The following is a 15,756-nucleotide window of genomic DNA, read 5'->3' on the forward strand; positions in this document are numbered from 1 at the left end:
AAAAAAAAATCGCACGTAAACTTCCTCATCTCACAATGACCCATGAAACATCGGCAGTCTACATCTAAATGCGCCGAACAAAGAAACCGCGAGGTCTGAATGTGAACCAAAAAACACCAAACAAATCCTTGGCAAACTCGGCGAAAGCTTTAAACAAAGAAACTCCAGCGACTGCTCACAAACTTTGAAACAAACTTTTTCACCCCTCAACCTTTCTCAGATCTCGCGAAGTCACGAGCGCGTGACGAGACATAAACAGCCACGTGCGGTCCCCGAGCCCAGAGCGTGCTGAAGTTGACGGCAGACGATAACTTGCGCCAGTCGCGAGGGCCGACACGAATGACTGGCTATGAAATGGGAACAGGGGTGATACGCGAGTCAGGCGGTCAGTAAAGGTATTCGGACGTTTAACCACGCTCGGACCGGTCGTGAGAAGGAGCGTTCTGTTGGCAAAGATTCTGGAGTCTTACTTTAAGAAACGCGTGGAGAGTTGTGTTATAACTTGGGGAAAGTGTCGTCAGGATTTACGGTTAGAACACGTGACCTTTACTGCAAGTTTGTTTGCTGCCTGTCGGGAACAGAAGGGAGTTTTGAAAGGACGGAGTAATAAGAGATCCTGTTATCTCTCAACGACACATGGTGACGGGGTCTCGCACAAAGCCAGGCGATCTGCAACAGCAGTTAAAACAGAGCGTCTTAACTTCGAAAGCCGAGACTTGCACACAAGTACAAAGCAGTTTTCTTCGGTATATATTCAGTATATCCACACATGCATGAAACTGCATACGTACTCGGATTAGCATGTCTGTGTATTTCTGAAACTTAGGAGAAAGTTGTGATTGTCGAAAATGGATGAAAAACGACCCCCCAGTGAATCCTCGGAGGATGGAGAGAGCGATGAAGGCAGCAATGGACGCAGGAGGATTTACAGAAGAAGCAAATCAAAGTGTGACGGGAGGTTGTGGATATTTATGGTTCTAGGTGCGGTTATTCTTGTGCTTGGAATTGTAATCGGCGGTCTGTACTTTAATATGAAGACACTGACGGAATCTACCGAGTTCACCCAAGTCACGCCAACATACGTGAACGCCATAGCGGTAAGTGATATGTGTGTTGTTTATAATTAAACCAGAGTCTGCGATAGGAATAGACATCAACGCACGCTTGGAAAGTTTCGCTATATTTTCAGCACTTGATGGCAATTTTCAGGTTTATATGTGAATATTGTTTTTATCGGCCAGATTTTCAATTTGACATCTAGAGATTCACTATTGCGTATGAGAGTCATAAATGCACTCGTATGGATCAAATCGGTTCCGAATTTAGATATGATATTTTATTTACTCCGTCAAACGAGACCTGACTAATATGGTGACTTAAGTATTAGTATCACTATGGCAACTCTTATTCTCGGAAAATTATTAGGTAGTTTTCTAAGGTTGGATCATCCCTGAGGCAACAGCAAGACGATAGCCACGTATCCATTACGAGAGAGCCTTCAGGTAAACGGTGTATTGTTGAAAATAATTTGTGGTGATACGCCTTGAGGATAAGAATAAATGTATTATTCACTAGACGTTGTATAAACACGTATTTTACTGCAATTGTCATGAGCTTAGCGTACAGTCCTTGACGTTTCAATTGTCACAAGGGCTAAACTCACAAACCTGACAGTTACTTTTTACAACTGTGTGTATGCTAGCTATAGGGAAGGGGTCGGGTGGGGGTTATTGATGAAGTGGGGTGGGATAAACCGTTTAAATGACTACCTCAGTATCTGCTTGCCGTGACAGGCTGTATCCGTGATCTCACAAGACGACATGCATTCTTGTTTTGTACAGTCGATATAACCATCGCTTGTGGATTGTAAATCAAACCGAGGTGCACGAGTGATTTAGAATATACCCGTCAGCTCAGCTCCGTTGTATGTAGTGTGTGGTCGACCTCAGCGGGGGGTTATATGTTTACGTCATGATTTGCTTGTCATCCTGGAAGAGACAGACGAAGGTATTATAGCTCAGGGCGACTTGTAACATGGAGAGCACTGGCTTTGACGTAACGAGCCCGATATGACAGTGTGTGAGTTTCAATGGGAAGACGTGTCATTCTTAATTGTTCACCGAAAAAGGGAGAATACGTCCCCCATAAAATATTGTGCAAGACGAGATAGTTTAGGTTGTTAGTTGTTTGACGCCGCACACGGCAATATATTCCAGCTTTGTGGCGGCGATGCGTACATAATCGAGAATGGACCAGACAATCCAGTGATCGACATCATGCGCACTGATCGACGTATTTGGGTTACGATGAAATGCATCAACCAAGTCAGCGAGCCTGACCACCCGATCCCGTTAGTCGCCTGGCCTCTTACGACAGGCACAGTCGCTTTTACGGCAAGCATGGGTTGCTGAAGACCTATTCCACCCGAATCCTCACGGGTCATGTGGCTATTGTGGCCGAGTTGCACATTGATAGAAACAATTATGGATATCTTGTCCTGTTGAAGTAAAATAAATATAATCACTGTTTTTCAGGACCTTTTGTGCAGGGAGAAGCGTTGTTCAGATTTTAGAATTGTTTGATCTTTCTGGGGTCAGTGACCAGGGGCTTTTAATAACCATCTGTCATGGTGATACCTCCGTTTGTCTGCACCAATTAAAATCAACTTGTCTCCGCTGACCGTGTGACCGTTGTTGAGATCTAAATTTCAGTTGTCGGTGTCACGTGAATTCCCATTCTCTCTCTCTCTCTCTCTCTCTCTCTCTCTCTCTCTCTCTCTATATATATATATATATATATATCAACTATATATATATATATAGAGAGAGAGAGAATGGGAAATCACGTGACACTGACAACTGAAATTTAGTAAATCTCAACAACGGTCACACGCTAACTCAGCGTAGACAAGTTGATTTTAACTCGATCACTCTTATATAATTCGGGGTAGAATGGTCTTCAGCAACCAATGCTTGCCGTAAAAAGGTGACTATGCTTGTCGTAAAAGGCTCGCTGACTTGGTTGATGCATGTCATCGATCCCAATTGCGTGGATCGATGCTCATGATATTAATCACTGGATTGTCTGGTCCAGACTCGATTATTTACAGACCGCCGTCATATAGCTGGAATATTGTTGAGTGCGGCGTTAAACAACAAACCAACCATCTGTATTCATGCATGATGTCCTTACGTGTAGCGCCTATGTAGTCAAAGGCCCCACATAGCCATGTTTGTAATCGAATCTGTATCTGACAAACCAGTGATTGATAGGATGAGCAACTGTCCGTCAAGCTACATCAGCGCGCAGTCAACGAGTCTGACCACCAGATCCCTTGATAAGGATTACGAGTATTTTGTCCAAGAGTGATTGAGTGGGTTCTGTTTACGGGGCTTTGAACAGTATTACTGTCATCACCTCTTACAATTTTTGCCATGTGAGCTGAAGAATCCTTGGTAATTCCCGTTTAATATCGGTGTAGAGGAATGTAATCAGATTGGTATTGAAAGGTTGTGGTCGCTCAAGCATGAATAAAAATACTGAAAGGCTAGAAGCCTATTAACAGGATTAATGTTTTAATATCGTTCGCATCTCTGTATAGGGTTATGTATCAATACAATGGTATTTGAGAAAAGCAGTCTCGCTAGGTAATCACAACCTTTTCAATATGGATATATTCCAAATTATTGATGCACTCCCTATCTGTGGAGTTTGCTAAGGAGTAGCCATCCGATACAATTTAGAACATGAAATTGTAACCTATCTGCCATTTACTGATTGTATTGTTCTTGAGTTGGCAAAATATGAATTATTAATAATGTTGTTTCTATCGTTATTTGAAAGTGTTCAGCGCTTTGTTAGTGTTACATATATACGTGAGACCTCGGTAACCCACACCCTGTTAATCAGGACACCTGCCTTTCGGGCGTTTATTGGTTTAGAAACCACTACACATATACAAAGCTGATTAATCCATGACGATGCTTAAGTAGTCGTCTGAATAACGAGGTCATATTGTATCTGTAGGAGAAATAAATGTGAAATATTAATACATCATTTGATTATGTACTTTCTGTGCACATGTTTTTATCAATGCTTCTGTTCGGACTTTTGTATATTTTCATTTTCTGTGTCGGTCTTTCTGTATTTCTATTTGTGTAATCCTGCCAGATATTGTGGGACCAAGAAGTTTTTGCTCGTGAGAATCCCAGTATTCCCACCAAGCGGCGGTTTGGGGCCTGGATCTACAAACAATGGCACACATTGCCACACACAAAAACCATGTCAACATTTAATGTCGATCCGGACTCTTTCTTTGCGGCTATTTGGTATTGAGGTTACGTGACATTTTTCATTGATTCGTGAAGTGGCTTAGCCCATTTTGTTGTGATATTTGTAAGGCTAAAATTGCCATTGCAAATGTTCCTGCTGGTAGATTTGACGAAATATTTTAACTCCGTCAATTTATTTAAGTAATGTTCTGTTAGGGTTGCTCGTTCCTTTGTTCGGGGATTATATTTGTGTTGAAGGTTTAAAATTGTCAACATATTTAGAGTTGATATAAGGCTTAGAATCCCTTGAGGAATGACAGATTAATTGATGATATTGATAATGCGTGGGTGTCATTGATTAGGTTCAAAATGATGAATCAGTTTTACCACGAATAATTTTCGGATTATTCTTTTTGGCATGTTTGGTTTAATATAATCAAAGTTGTGAACGTTAATAATTTATCATAGGGTAACTTCCGGTCTCACTAAGTTGAGTCACCGCTGATTAATTACAGCCTTTCGTGTCCGTCATGGATAAAAACGATGCACAAATGTTTGTTTAGTAACATGCTTTGTGGCAGATTATAGCAAGGCTGAGGCTTCATGCAAATTATCAAGTTATGGGGCCAGATATATTACCCTTTAGGCGGTTAACGGGAACTCAAGATAAGACAAAACATGCGTTTCCCATTTCCAAGATCTCTCAACCCAAGGGGGGGAGGGGTGTTATAGTGGGGTCGGGGGAAGTTTTAGACCGTGGGAAACCAGTCCAGAAATTGACAAGGGGCTCAGATTCCACGAGCTGCAGACCTCCAGATGTCAAAATCGTCTTTATTAAATTTCACTCCACCAACCAGTGCTCGCTTCCCTGCCGCGACAGAGTTTGTCGGCTTTCGGTAAAAGATGAGGCTCGTCTTGACTTCGACACCTGCCATCCCGTTATTGGGTTGCAGATGCACGGACCGCACGTGAAATGTCACACTTTAGTCGCACTGCTATGCGCAAGGACGTGCAGCACGTGAGAAACTTCCGGGTGTGACCTTTAACCTCGAATGACGTAACCGCTTTCCTGTCCCTCCATACTCACGATCTCTTGGCAAAATCCTGGGGCACCAATAATATTTGAATTGGGATTAACAAAGATGTTTTGTTTACGTTTTTGGAACGTAGTAGTGTTATGTTTGGCACATATTTTTGAATTGTTCAATTTGACCTAATACACCCACCAAGCTCTTTCAACAAAGAGACACTTTGTAGCACCTTCAGTCCAGGATATCCGACTTTGATGTACATTGTACAGTCATATAAAAAAATATCCAGCATTATTTGATGCTCAGGAAAAAAGTTAGATGTGTAAAATAAACATAATATATCCAACTTTTCTTTTTCATACAGAACATAAGGGACTAACCACTTTTGTGTCAGATATTTTTTAGCCACAGCTACAAATCCAGATATATTTTCTAATTAAAATTATGAGCGTGTACTTAAAAGAAAACAATAAAAAAAACTTGCAAAAATGTAGTTTTGTGGCAGGCAATTTATTTTATTTTTTCAACAACGTGCATATAACAAGTGTTATATTTGGGATAACACTTTCTTAGTAAAGTACAGATTCTCGTACTTTTTGGGGGCTGAGTCCCGTTGGGGAAGCATAATTCAATTATTTCTTTTGAAGAATTTAAGGGAACAATTTATTTTATTCGATAAAATACCAAATTATGGATCCCCAAATCCCTCTGGGGATTCTAGGTTAGAATCGGTCCCCAGCAAGTTAAAGCTTGTAGTAAAAGCCTTTATGGACAATTGGTAAAATATTTATTCCAATTTCTACCCACAATCTCTCTGATTTGGGCCTAGAAATAAAAAACTGAGCAGATGGGAGATACACTTGTTTTTTGTGTGTTTTTTTTGTCAATTAAAAAACACCACCACAAAACTGACAATTTGTGCTGCTGTTAAACCATGTTTGTACATTCCCTCCATTATATAACATGACTTAGGGAATAGTGTGTCAAAGCATTAGGATAGTTTACACGCACATAAAACCTTGTTTAGACGCCACCCATTCAGAGTGTACACAAAATGCCTGGATTGCAAACATGGTGGCTCCAAATGACTCCATTCAAGCTGCTTCCACCACAACCTACAGTGGCTCTGTCAGCCAGACTATTGTTATTCCTGAATGGTGGCTTGGTGTTTAATCAGCATGTGATTTTACTGTTATGACAGCTGGATTGTCGTGTAGGTATGATGTAGGCATTTGTTTCAGTGCAGTCAAGGTTCGTCGGTTCTCGTGGGTAAAATGCCAGCTGCGTAAGGCCACAGAAATTATTTTTGATTTTCATGGAGGATCTTCATAGTCATATATTAACTGTTGATTCTGTGTTGATTCTGTGTGATTTTAATAAGACCAACAAGAGCCGTGAGATATTTTTTATGCAAAATTTCACTTTTAAGAAAGTGATATTTTTTCTAATGCTGATTTAATATAGCTTGACGTGCCAAATTGTATCATCTGGAGTGGTTTTTTTATTAAGTGTTTCCTGGGACTATGTATTTCATCAAGCAGGTGAGTGAGTATGGATTTATCAGTCTTTTAGCAATATTCCAGCAATGTCATGGCAGGTGACACCAGAAATAGGCTTCATATCTTCTAACCATGTTGGGGGCGGTCGCGTAGCCTAGTGGTTAAAGCGTTCGCTCGTCATGCTCGAAGACCCAGGTTCGATTCCCGACATGGGTACAATGTGTGAAGCCCATTTCTGGTGGATTTTCCGCCCCGATATTGCTGGAAAATTGCTAAAAGCAGCATAAAACCATACTCACTCATTCACTCACTGTAACCATGTTGGGAATTAAGCCCGGGTCTTCATAATGAGGGAACGCACAAGTTGACAGGCTCTTGGAGCCAATATTATGTTAGCTGTGTTCAGTAGTGAAGTGGTGATGTAAATATAACAGTAAATTTGTTATGACCTAGAAGAGAGATAACATTGTTGTACATGGGTAGGTAGCCTTGCCCCAGGGCTGTACTAAAGATAAGTCCAATGTGTAGTAATTCTATCCTCCTAATAGGCAAGTCTAGACCAGTGGACAATTCATCTAAGAACGTCAGTGTCAAGGTACAACTTGTTCCTATTATTTATATAATCTAGAAATTATGATATAAACTGATCAATATTGCCTTAGAGACTTGGGCAAGGCTAATGGGAAGTATTTGGAGCATGTGATACATTTCTTTTATCCCACCATGAACACATTAGTGTGGGATAAGAGGATATACCAGAGGGTAAACATTTGTTGAAATGTGAAACAGTCTTGCTCTTTGTTGCATTTTGTGTGGAGATTGATCAAGTTTGTAAGAGGGTGTGTTGCACTCTGAACTCAAACATTCAGAGTAAAGAACACTATGCTTATTGAAACAGATGATGGTTATTTATCATGTGAAATGTACTCAAAATGTTTTTATAAAATGAAGGAGTAATAATAATATGATATTTGAAACATTTTGTACTTATCAAATCGTAAAAGGCGACTAATGGGATCGGGTGGTCAAACTCGCTGACTTGGTTGATCCATGTCATTGTATCCCAATTGCGTGGATCGATGCTCATGATATTAATCACTGGATTTCTGGTCCAGACTCGACTATTTAGAGACCACCGTCATATAGCTGGGATATTGCTGAGTGCGGCGTTAAACAACAAACCAACCAACTACAATTTAAAAATAGTCAATATTTGAAATGTTACTGTAAAGATGTACACTTATACAAATATAATAGACACTTATAATAGTAACAGGTGCTTTTGTAACCAAATCGTCATGTCTATACATGCAAGTATGATCCAGCATTTTAACTTGGCATTAGGGATAGAATTAAGATCAAGTAGATCGGGAAAAATCAGCCAAATGTTTTCAAGCCCATTGTTGGTGCAACAGCTCTATCCCCTACCTGTATGTCCCAGCACACACCTGTGTGATCCCACTTTATTAATCAGGTGAGAATATCGCCTGCAACCTTTCTTCCCTGTTCAGGTGAGAACTCCGGTAGATCAGACTTGTCACAGTGTCAGCAGAAGGGTTGGTTGTTTACAGGAGACACTGGCTTGTTGGTACTTGTGTGTTAATCCCTGTGGAGTAAGGTTATTTGGGTAGAGCTCTGTGGATAAGGGAATAGAGTATCCTTTTTCTATCTTGTGGGATTATGTGTGGAAAGGGTCACCATTGGTGTTTTAAGTGGTAAATATGAGATGACTATGTAGAGATGGGTGGACACATATTAATCAGTTCACAGCTTACTATCATGTGACCCGTGAAGATCCGGGGTAGAATAGGTCTTCAGCAACCCATGCTTGTCGTAAAAGGCGACAATGCTTGTCGTAAAAGCCGACTATGCTTGTTGTAAAAGGCGACTAACGGGATGGGGTGATCAGGATCGCTGACTTGGTTGATGCATGTCATCGATCCCAATTGCGTGGAACGATGCTCATGATATTAATCACTGGATTGTCTGGTCCAGATTCGATTATTTACAGACCGCCGTCATATAGCTGGAATATTGCTGAGTGCGGCGTAAAACAACAAACCAACCAACCAACTTACTATCATGTTCTGACTAAAGGGGGTAGCTTAGCCAGGTAGAACAAGAGACGACTAGTACAATATACACAGATTTATTTTCATGAACATCATATGTATAAGTAGCTAACAAATATATACAACAATGGGGAGCATACATAGACTTCCCAGGGACCGAGTATGTTCCTAGGAAGGCGAGAGCAAGTCTGAAGACACTTCTTCCGGACCGATATTTATACTGACTTAAATGTGGTATACCATGGGTTTGGGTAAGCTGACCAATCACAAGGTTAGGTTCTGTTGACCAACCATGTTAGGGATAAACATTTATGTGAATGTGTTTATAAGGTTTGGAACTAGTTGGAACCTTAAGATGTGTATCCTTTGATGCAAACTAGCTGGCAGTACTCTGGACCCGTGAAGATTCCGGGGTAGAATAGGTCTTCAGCAACCCATGCTTACCAACAGGTGACTATCCTTGTTGTAAAAGGCGACTAACGGGATCGGGTGGTCAGACTCGCTGACTTGGTTGATGCATGTCTTCGATCCCAATTGCGTGGATCGATGCTCATGATATTAATCACTGGATTGTCTGGTCCAGACTCAATTATTTACAGACCGCCGTCATATAGCTGGAATATTGCTGAGTGCGGCGTTAAAAAATAAACCAACCAACCAACTGAAGACACAGGTTTTAGTCGCTCATTTAGGATAGATACTTTAGTTCCAAAATGGAAATTTTTTATAAAAATGCTCTGTGAACTTGTAAAGGATATCGAGTTCTTAGAGTTATTGGTTAAATCCCAAGAAACACCTTAGTTAAAAAAATGTTTCTTGTTTTTTTTGTGATTTAAAATGAAATAGTTTTGGTGTTTAGGGAGGGAAGATTTCATTTTTCATTTTATATCTTACTAGGCTACAAATCTATGGGAGTAAACTTGATTCTAATGTACCTTATTTGGTGACACACATTGTGGGCATGGCAACCAGTGTTCATTTCTGCAAACCCGATACACTGTGAAGGGGTGTGTACTAAATGTCAGATTCACGTGTAAAAATGTTTTGTTGAAAAGTCATTTCTTAAAAGTGCTTAAAATCAGTTTAGAGGTGAGACGAGAACTAAAACATGATTTATAACAAGCCTTCCAAAAAGAACTGAGTCTTAAAATTCACAAATACTTAACTAATCTTGTGTATATATATATACACACACACATAATCAGTCAGACTGAGTGTTTAAGCACATGCTCTTCTAGGGGGATAAGTTCCTCATAAAACAAGAAACTTTATTTTTGTAACAAAATGAGGCATGTAGGTGAAGAGGCACGTGTTATTTAGTGTAAGAATGAACGGCTTTACAGTCTGCGGCAAAAACAATTGAACCTATTGATATATCATGATAGAAAGTTTAGTAACCTACCAGCCCCTGTTTTGTTTTCACTTCTTATCATTTTCAAATGACTAACATTTAGTCTTTGAAATGAAAGTATTTCAAGTCTTTCCCTGAGAATCACTCCATTTAGTTTGTTTGTTGTTTAACGCCGCACTCAGCAATATTCCAGCCATATGACGGAGGTCTGTAAATAATCAAGTCTGAAAAGACAATCCAGTGATTGACATCACGAGTATCTGTCCATACAATTGGGATACAATGACATGCATCAACCAAATCACAGAGCCTGACCACCCGATCCCATTGGTCGCCTCTTAAGAATGTACATAAAGACCTAAGGACCTATTCTGTCCCGGATCTAAATGGGTATAATCAATGGAAATAAGAAATAGGACAAGCGTGGGTTGCTGAAGACCTATTCTAACCCAGATCCTCACTGGTCCTTCATTTGGTGAAACTGAAGAAATCTGGACTTGCTCAAATATTGCAGATTTGCTAGATTTACCCAAGTGTGGACATGCTGGACTTGCCCAAGTATTGCAGACTCGCTAGACTTGCCAAAGTATTGCAGACTCGCTTGACTTGCCCATGTATTGAAGACTCGCTAGACTTGCCCAAGTATTGCAGACTCGCTAGACTTGCCCAAATATTGCAGATTTGCTAGATTTACCCAAGTGTGGACATGCTGGACTTGCCCAAGTATTGCAGACTCGCTAGACTTGCCAAAGTATTGCAGACTCGCTTGACTTGCCCATGTATTGAAGACTCGCTAGACTTGCCCAAGTATTGCAGACTCGCTAGACTTACCCAAGTATTGAAGACTCGCTAGACTTGCCCAACTATTGCAGACTCGCTAGACTTGCCCAAGTATTGCAGACTCGCTAGACTTGCCCAAGTATTGCAGACTCGCTAGACTTGCCCAAGTATTGCAGACTCGCTAGACTTGCCCATGTATTGCAGACTCGCTAGACTTGCCCAAGTATTGAAGACTCGCTAGACTTGCCCAAGTATTGCAGACTCGCTAGACTTGCCCAAGTATTGCAGACTCGCTAGACTTGCCCAAGTATTGCAGACTCGCCAGACTTGCCCAAGTATTGCAGACTCGCTAGACTTGCCCAAGTATTGCAGACTCCCTAGACTTGCCCAAGTATTGCAGACTCGCTAGACTTGCCCAAGTATTGAAGACTCGCTAGACTTGCCCAAGTATTGCAGACTCGCTAGACTTGCCCATGTATTGCAGACTCGCTTGACTTGCCCAAGTATTGAAGACTCGCTAGACTTGCCCATGTATTGCAGACTCGCTAGACTTGCCCAAGTATTGAAGACTCGCTAGACTTGCCCAAATATTGCAGATTTGCTAGATTTACCCAAGTGTGGACATGCTGGACTTGCCCAAGTATTGCAGACTCGCTAGACTTGCCAAAGTATTGCAGACTCGCTTGACTTGCCCATGTATTGAAGACTCGCTAGACTTGCCCAAGTATTGCAGACTCGCTAGACTTGCCCAAGTATTGAAGACTCGCTAGACTTGCCCAAGTATTGCAGACTCGCTAGACTTGCCCAAGTATTGCAGACTCGCTAGACTTGCCCAAGTATTGCAGACTCGCTAGACTTGCCCAAGTATTGCAGACTCGCTAGACTTGCCCAAGTATTGCAGACTCGCTAGACTTGCCCAAGTATTGAAGACTCGCTAGACTTGCCCAAGTATTGCAGACTCGCTAGACTTGCCCAAGTATTGCAGACTCGCTAGACTTGCCCAAGTATTGCAGACTCGCTAGACTTGCCCAAGTATTGCAGACTCGCTAGACTTGCCCAAGTATTGCAGACTCGCTAGACTTGCCCAAGTATTGCAGACTCGCTAGACTTGCCCAAGTATTGCAGACTCGCTAGACTTGCCCAAGTATTGCAGACTCGCTAGACTTGCCCAAGTATTGCAGACTCGCTAGACTTGCCCAAGTATTGCAGACTCGCTAGACTTGCCCAAGTATTGCAGACTCGCTAGACTTGCCCAAGTATTGAAGACTCGCTAGACTTGCCCAAGTATTGCAGACTCGCTAGACTTGCCCAAGTATTGCAGACTCGCTAGACTTGCCCAAGTATTGCAGACTCGCTAGACTTGCCCAAGTATTGCAGACTCGCTAGACTTGCCCAAGTATTGAAGACTCGCTAGACTTGCCCATGTATTGCAGACTCGCTAGACTTGCCCAAGTATTGAAGACTCGCTAGACTTGCCCAAGTATTGCAGACTCGCTAGACTTGCCCAAGTATTGCAGACTCGCTAGACTTGCCCAAGTATTGCAGACTCGCCAGACTTTCCCAAGTATTGCAGACTCGCTAGACTTGCCCAAGTATTGCAGACTCCCTAGACTTGCCCAAGTATTGCAGACTCGCTAGACTTGCCCAAGTATTGCAGACTCGCTAGACTTGCCCAAGTATTGCAGACTCGCTAGACTTGCCCATGTATTGCAGACTCGCTTGACTTGCCCAAGTATTGAAGACTCGCTAGACTTGCCCATGTATTGCAGACTCGCTAGACTTGCCCAAGTATTGAAGACTCGCTAGACTTGCCCAAGGATTGCAGACTCCCTAGACTTGCCCAAGTATTGCAGACTCCCTAGACTTGCCCAAGTATTGCAGACTCGCCAGACTTGCCCAAGTATTGCAAACTCGCCAGACTTGCCCAAGTATTGTTGTCGGATATTTTTGTTTTAGGGTCTGTTTGTGAGACTGTATTTTCAACAGTTTGATGTTGATACTGGGACTTTCACAGCTAATCTTAAAATCCCTGAAGAAATAATAACAGACCAAGGCTTTGAATGCTGGTTTAATTAACATACTGGTGTCACTACCTTCTGACTGATAGCAGGATTCAGAACGTGCTGTGTGAAAAGGATGGCCCCAGGCACCAAGGAGTTAGTTCTGGCAGTCTATCAACACGTTATGGTTAAGTGCTCCTCTGATTAATTACCTGCTACTGGAAAGGCCTAGACTAACATCTAGTCTCTAACTGCAGAATATTTGTTCATTTTTAAGCTCTGGCTAAACTCGCAATAATCACCAGTAACTTGGGGAAGTGTAAATCCTGCTGGGGAACCATGCAGGTAGCAGAGGTACTGTAAGTCCCCTTGGTCCCCAGTAAGGTGATTTTAACTTTGTTGCTGGCGATCTATAGCCCCATTTGTATATAGTGTCGTACCTCAATAATCAGATAGTTTTAATGTTCTACAACTAGTTTTAAGTCAATCTGTGATATATTGCTGGTTATTATACTGTCCTCCGTCGACAGTTTTTATAAATATTGTATAACTTGCTCAAGTAACATTATGGCTGAAATATTGCCGACGTGACTTTAAATCTCACTCACTCACTCACTCACTCACTCACTCACTCACTCACTCACTCACTCACTCACTCACTCACTCACTCACTCACTCACTCACTCACTCACTCACTCACTCACTCTGAAATAAACATATGGGGAAAAGGGCAGTTTATTTTTTTATCTTCATAAAATATAAAACAATGAACCCTGACACTTTATTTACTGAAACTGCAGTAATCTGGACTTGCCCAATATGATGGAGCCTAAGACTTGCTACTTTGAGTAGGCAATGGTGGTGTAAGGTAGGGACAAGACTATCATTTTGTCTATGAAATCTTATATTACACAACACCCATCTCGACTCTAAAATTAAAGAAATAATTTTCCCCGATGCTGATTTCATAGTGGAACAGAGCTAGCTGGAACTGGCTAGACTTGCTTTTGTATACACATCTAGATTGCTTTTTTTCATGATATAAATTTATTCCAGTCATGTAGTCCTCATGAAATCAGCCTAGGGAATTTTATTTTATTTTTAGAGTCAAGAAGGATATTGTGTAATATGAGATTTCAGAGTCTTCTCGTTGAGGGTGCTGATGGGTGGGTGTTCTCCAGAGCTCCAGATAAGTTTTTTGGTGTTGTGGGTATTTTTACCCATGCATTTTAAAATCATTGGGTATCAGTAATTCTATCTGGGTATTCAAATTTCTGTTACCCACTAGTTTTTACACATGTGGGTATTTAAGTTAAATATTTAAAAACACTATTCATCTAGTCCCTGCAAACTGGTGTCGTGTGGGTTCGAGAGTTTTATAGGACTCACAAATACCACAATACTTCCACAAGAAAGTGTGATGGCAAATGATCATCATGTAACTGTCATCGTGGAGTTTGACAAGGTTGACGGAATGCCCGTTTATAATTTCCAAATAAGTTGCTGATTCGCTAATCGAATACGCAGGGTTACTTCACAATATTTTGATGATACGCTAACGTTTTATTTTTGTAGCGTATCTGTAATGTTTGTTGCGTATTTGATACGCTTGGATTTTATTTTACTGCATATTTCTGCATTTCTGATGCGTATTTTACACAGATACGCAGCTTATCTGGAGCTCTGGTATACATAACTAGATTGGTTTTTTTTCATAAAATAAATATATTCCACAGTCATGTAGTCCTCATGAAATCAGCATAGGACATTTTTTTATATTTTTAGAGTCAAGAAGGATATTGTGTAATATTAGATTTCAGAGTCTTAATGTTAGCCCAACAGTCATGGTGCAGGGCCAGGTATAGACTAACATTTAGTCTCTGAAATCTTATATTACACAATATCCTTCTTGACTCTAAAAATATAAAAAAATTCCCTATGCTAGAGCTAGCTTGAGCTGGCTAGACTTGCTTTTGTATGCATTTCTAGATTATTATTTTTTCATAAAATAAATACTGTATTCGACGTAATAAGCGCCCCGCTCTAATAAGCGCCCATGGCGATATTTGCTGATATATTGGCTAGTGAGCAATCTAAATTAGCACCCCTTCCGATTGATCGATGTACACAAGACTTATTTATTCATGTATAATACGCACTCGTGTGTTATATGCACCCTTAATTATGGGCGTTAAATCCTGGAATAATATATCTGTCGTATATAAACAATTCAGGCTGTCAGCATAAACCACAAAATTTACGAACTTTTTTCACCAAAATAATATTCCAATAAGAGCCTCTTATTTCTAATTTTGCGAGCGCCCTGGGCGCTTATTACGTCGGATGCGGTATATTCCACGGTCATGGTGCAGGACTAGGCCAGGTAGGGGCATACTTTTAGAAAAAATGTGATTCTCGCTTCTCCTTCCCCTATTTTCCCACAAGGAATGTGCAACAGGTGCACTCAGTATAAATCTAAACCTTGAAAGCCGAGAAACCAGAGCCTGAAGTGAGGATACAGACAGGGGTCAGATCTTTCTCTGGTGGACAATACCCCACACAACACTCCTCACACTGACCAGTCATGCGTGATCTGCAACAAGTGGTCAAGCGGGGCACGCTGAGGGGAAGTAGGGGTCAGCTGGCCTGGACAATGACCCACTGTCTGGGGGGACAATGGAAGACTTGGATGGGGGAGATGTTGCTGTCAGACAGGTGGTGGTGGCTGGTGTAAGGATTATGATGGGCCTGA

At 41.3% G+C, this 15,756-nt stretch overlaps 1 protein-coding gene across 1 annotated transcript in view; it reads left to right on the plus strand.

The window, feature by feature from the left end:
* The first annotated feature begins 236 nt into the window (after positions 1-236).
* LOC124120740 overlaps positions 237-15,756 on the plus strand; it is a 47,164-nt gene continuing 31,644 nt past the window's right edge. Inside the window, exon 1 of the mRNA XM_046483623.2 lies at positions 237-1,097. Coding sequence (XP_046339579.2) covers positions 849-1,097 — 249 coding nt within the window. The 5' untranslated portion in view covers positions 237-848. The remainder of the gene's footprint in view (positions 1,098-15,756) is intronic.

The sequence above is a fragment of the Haliotis rufescens genome, unplaced genomic scaffold (genome assembly GCF_023055435.1).
Source record: "Haliotis rufescens isolate VD_foot unplaced genomic scaffold, xgHalRufe1.0.p SCAF_14, whole genome shotgun sequence".
NCBI classification, from domain to species: Eukaryota; Metazoa; Mollusca; class Gastropoda; order Lepetellida; family Haliotidae; genus Haliotis; species Haliotis rufescens.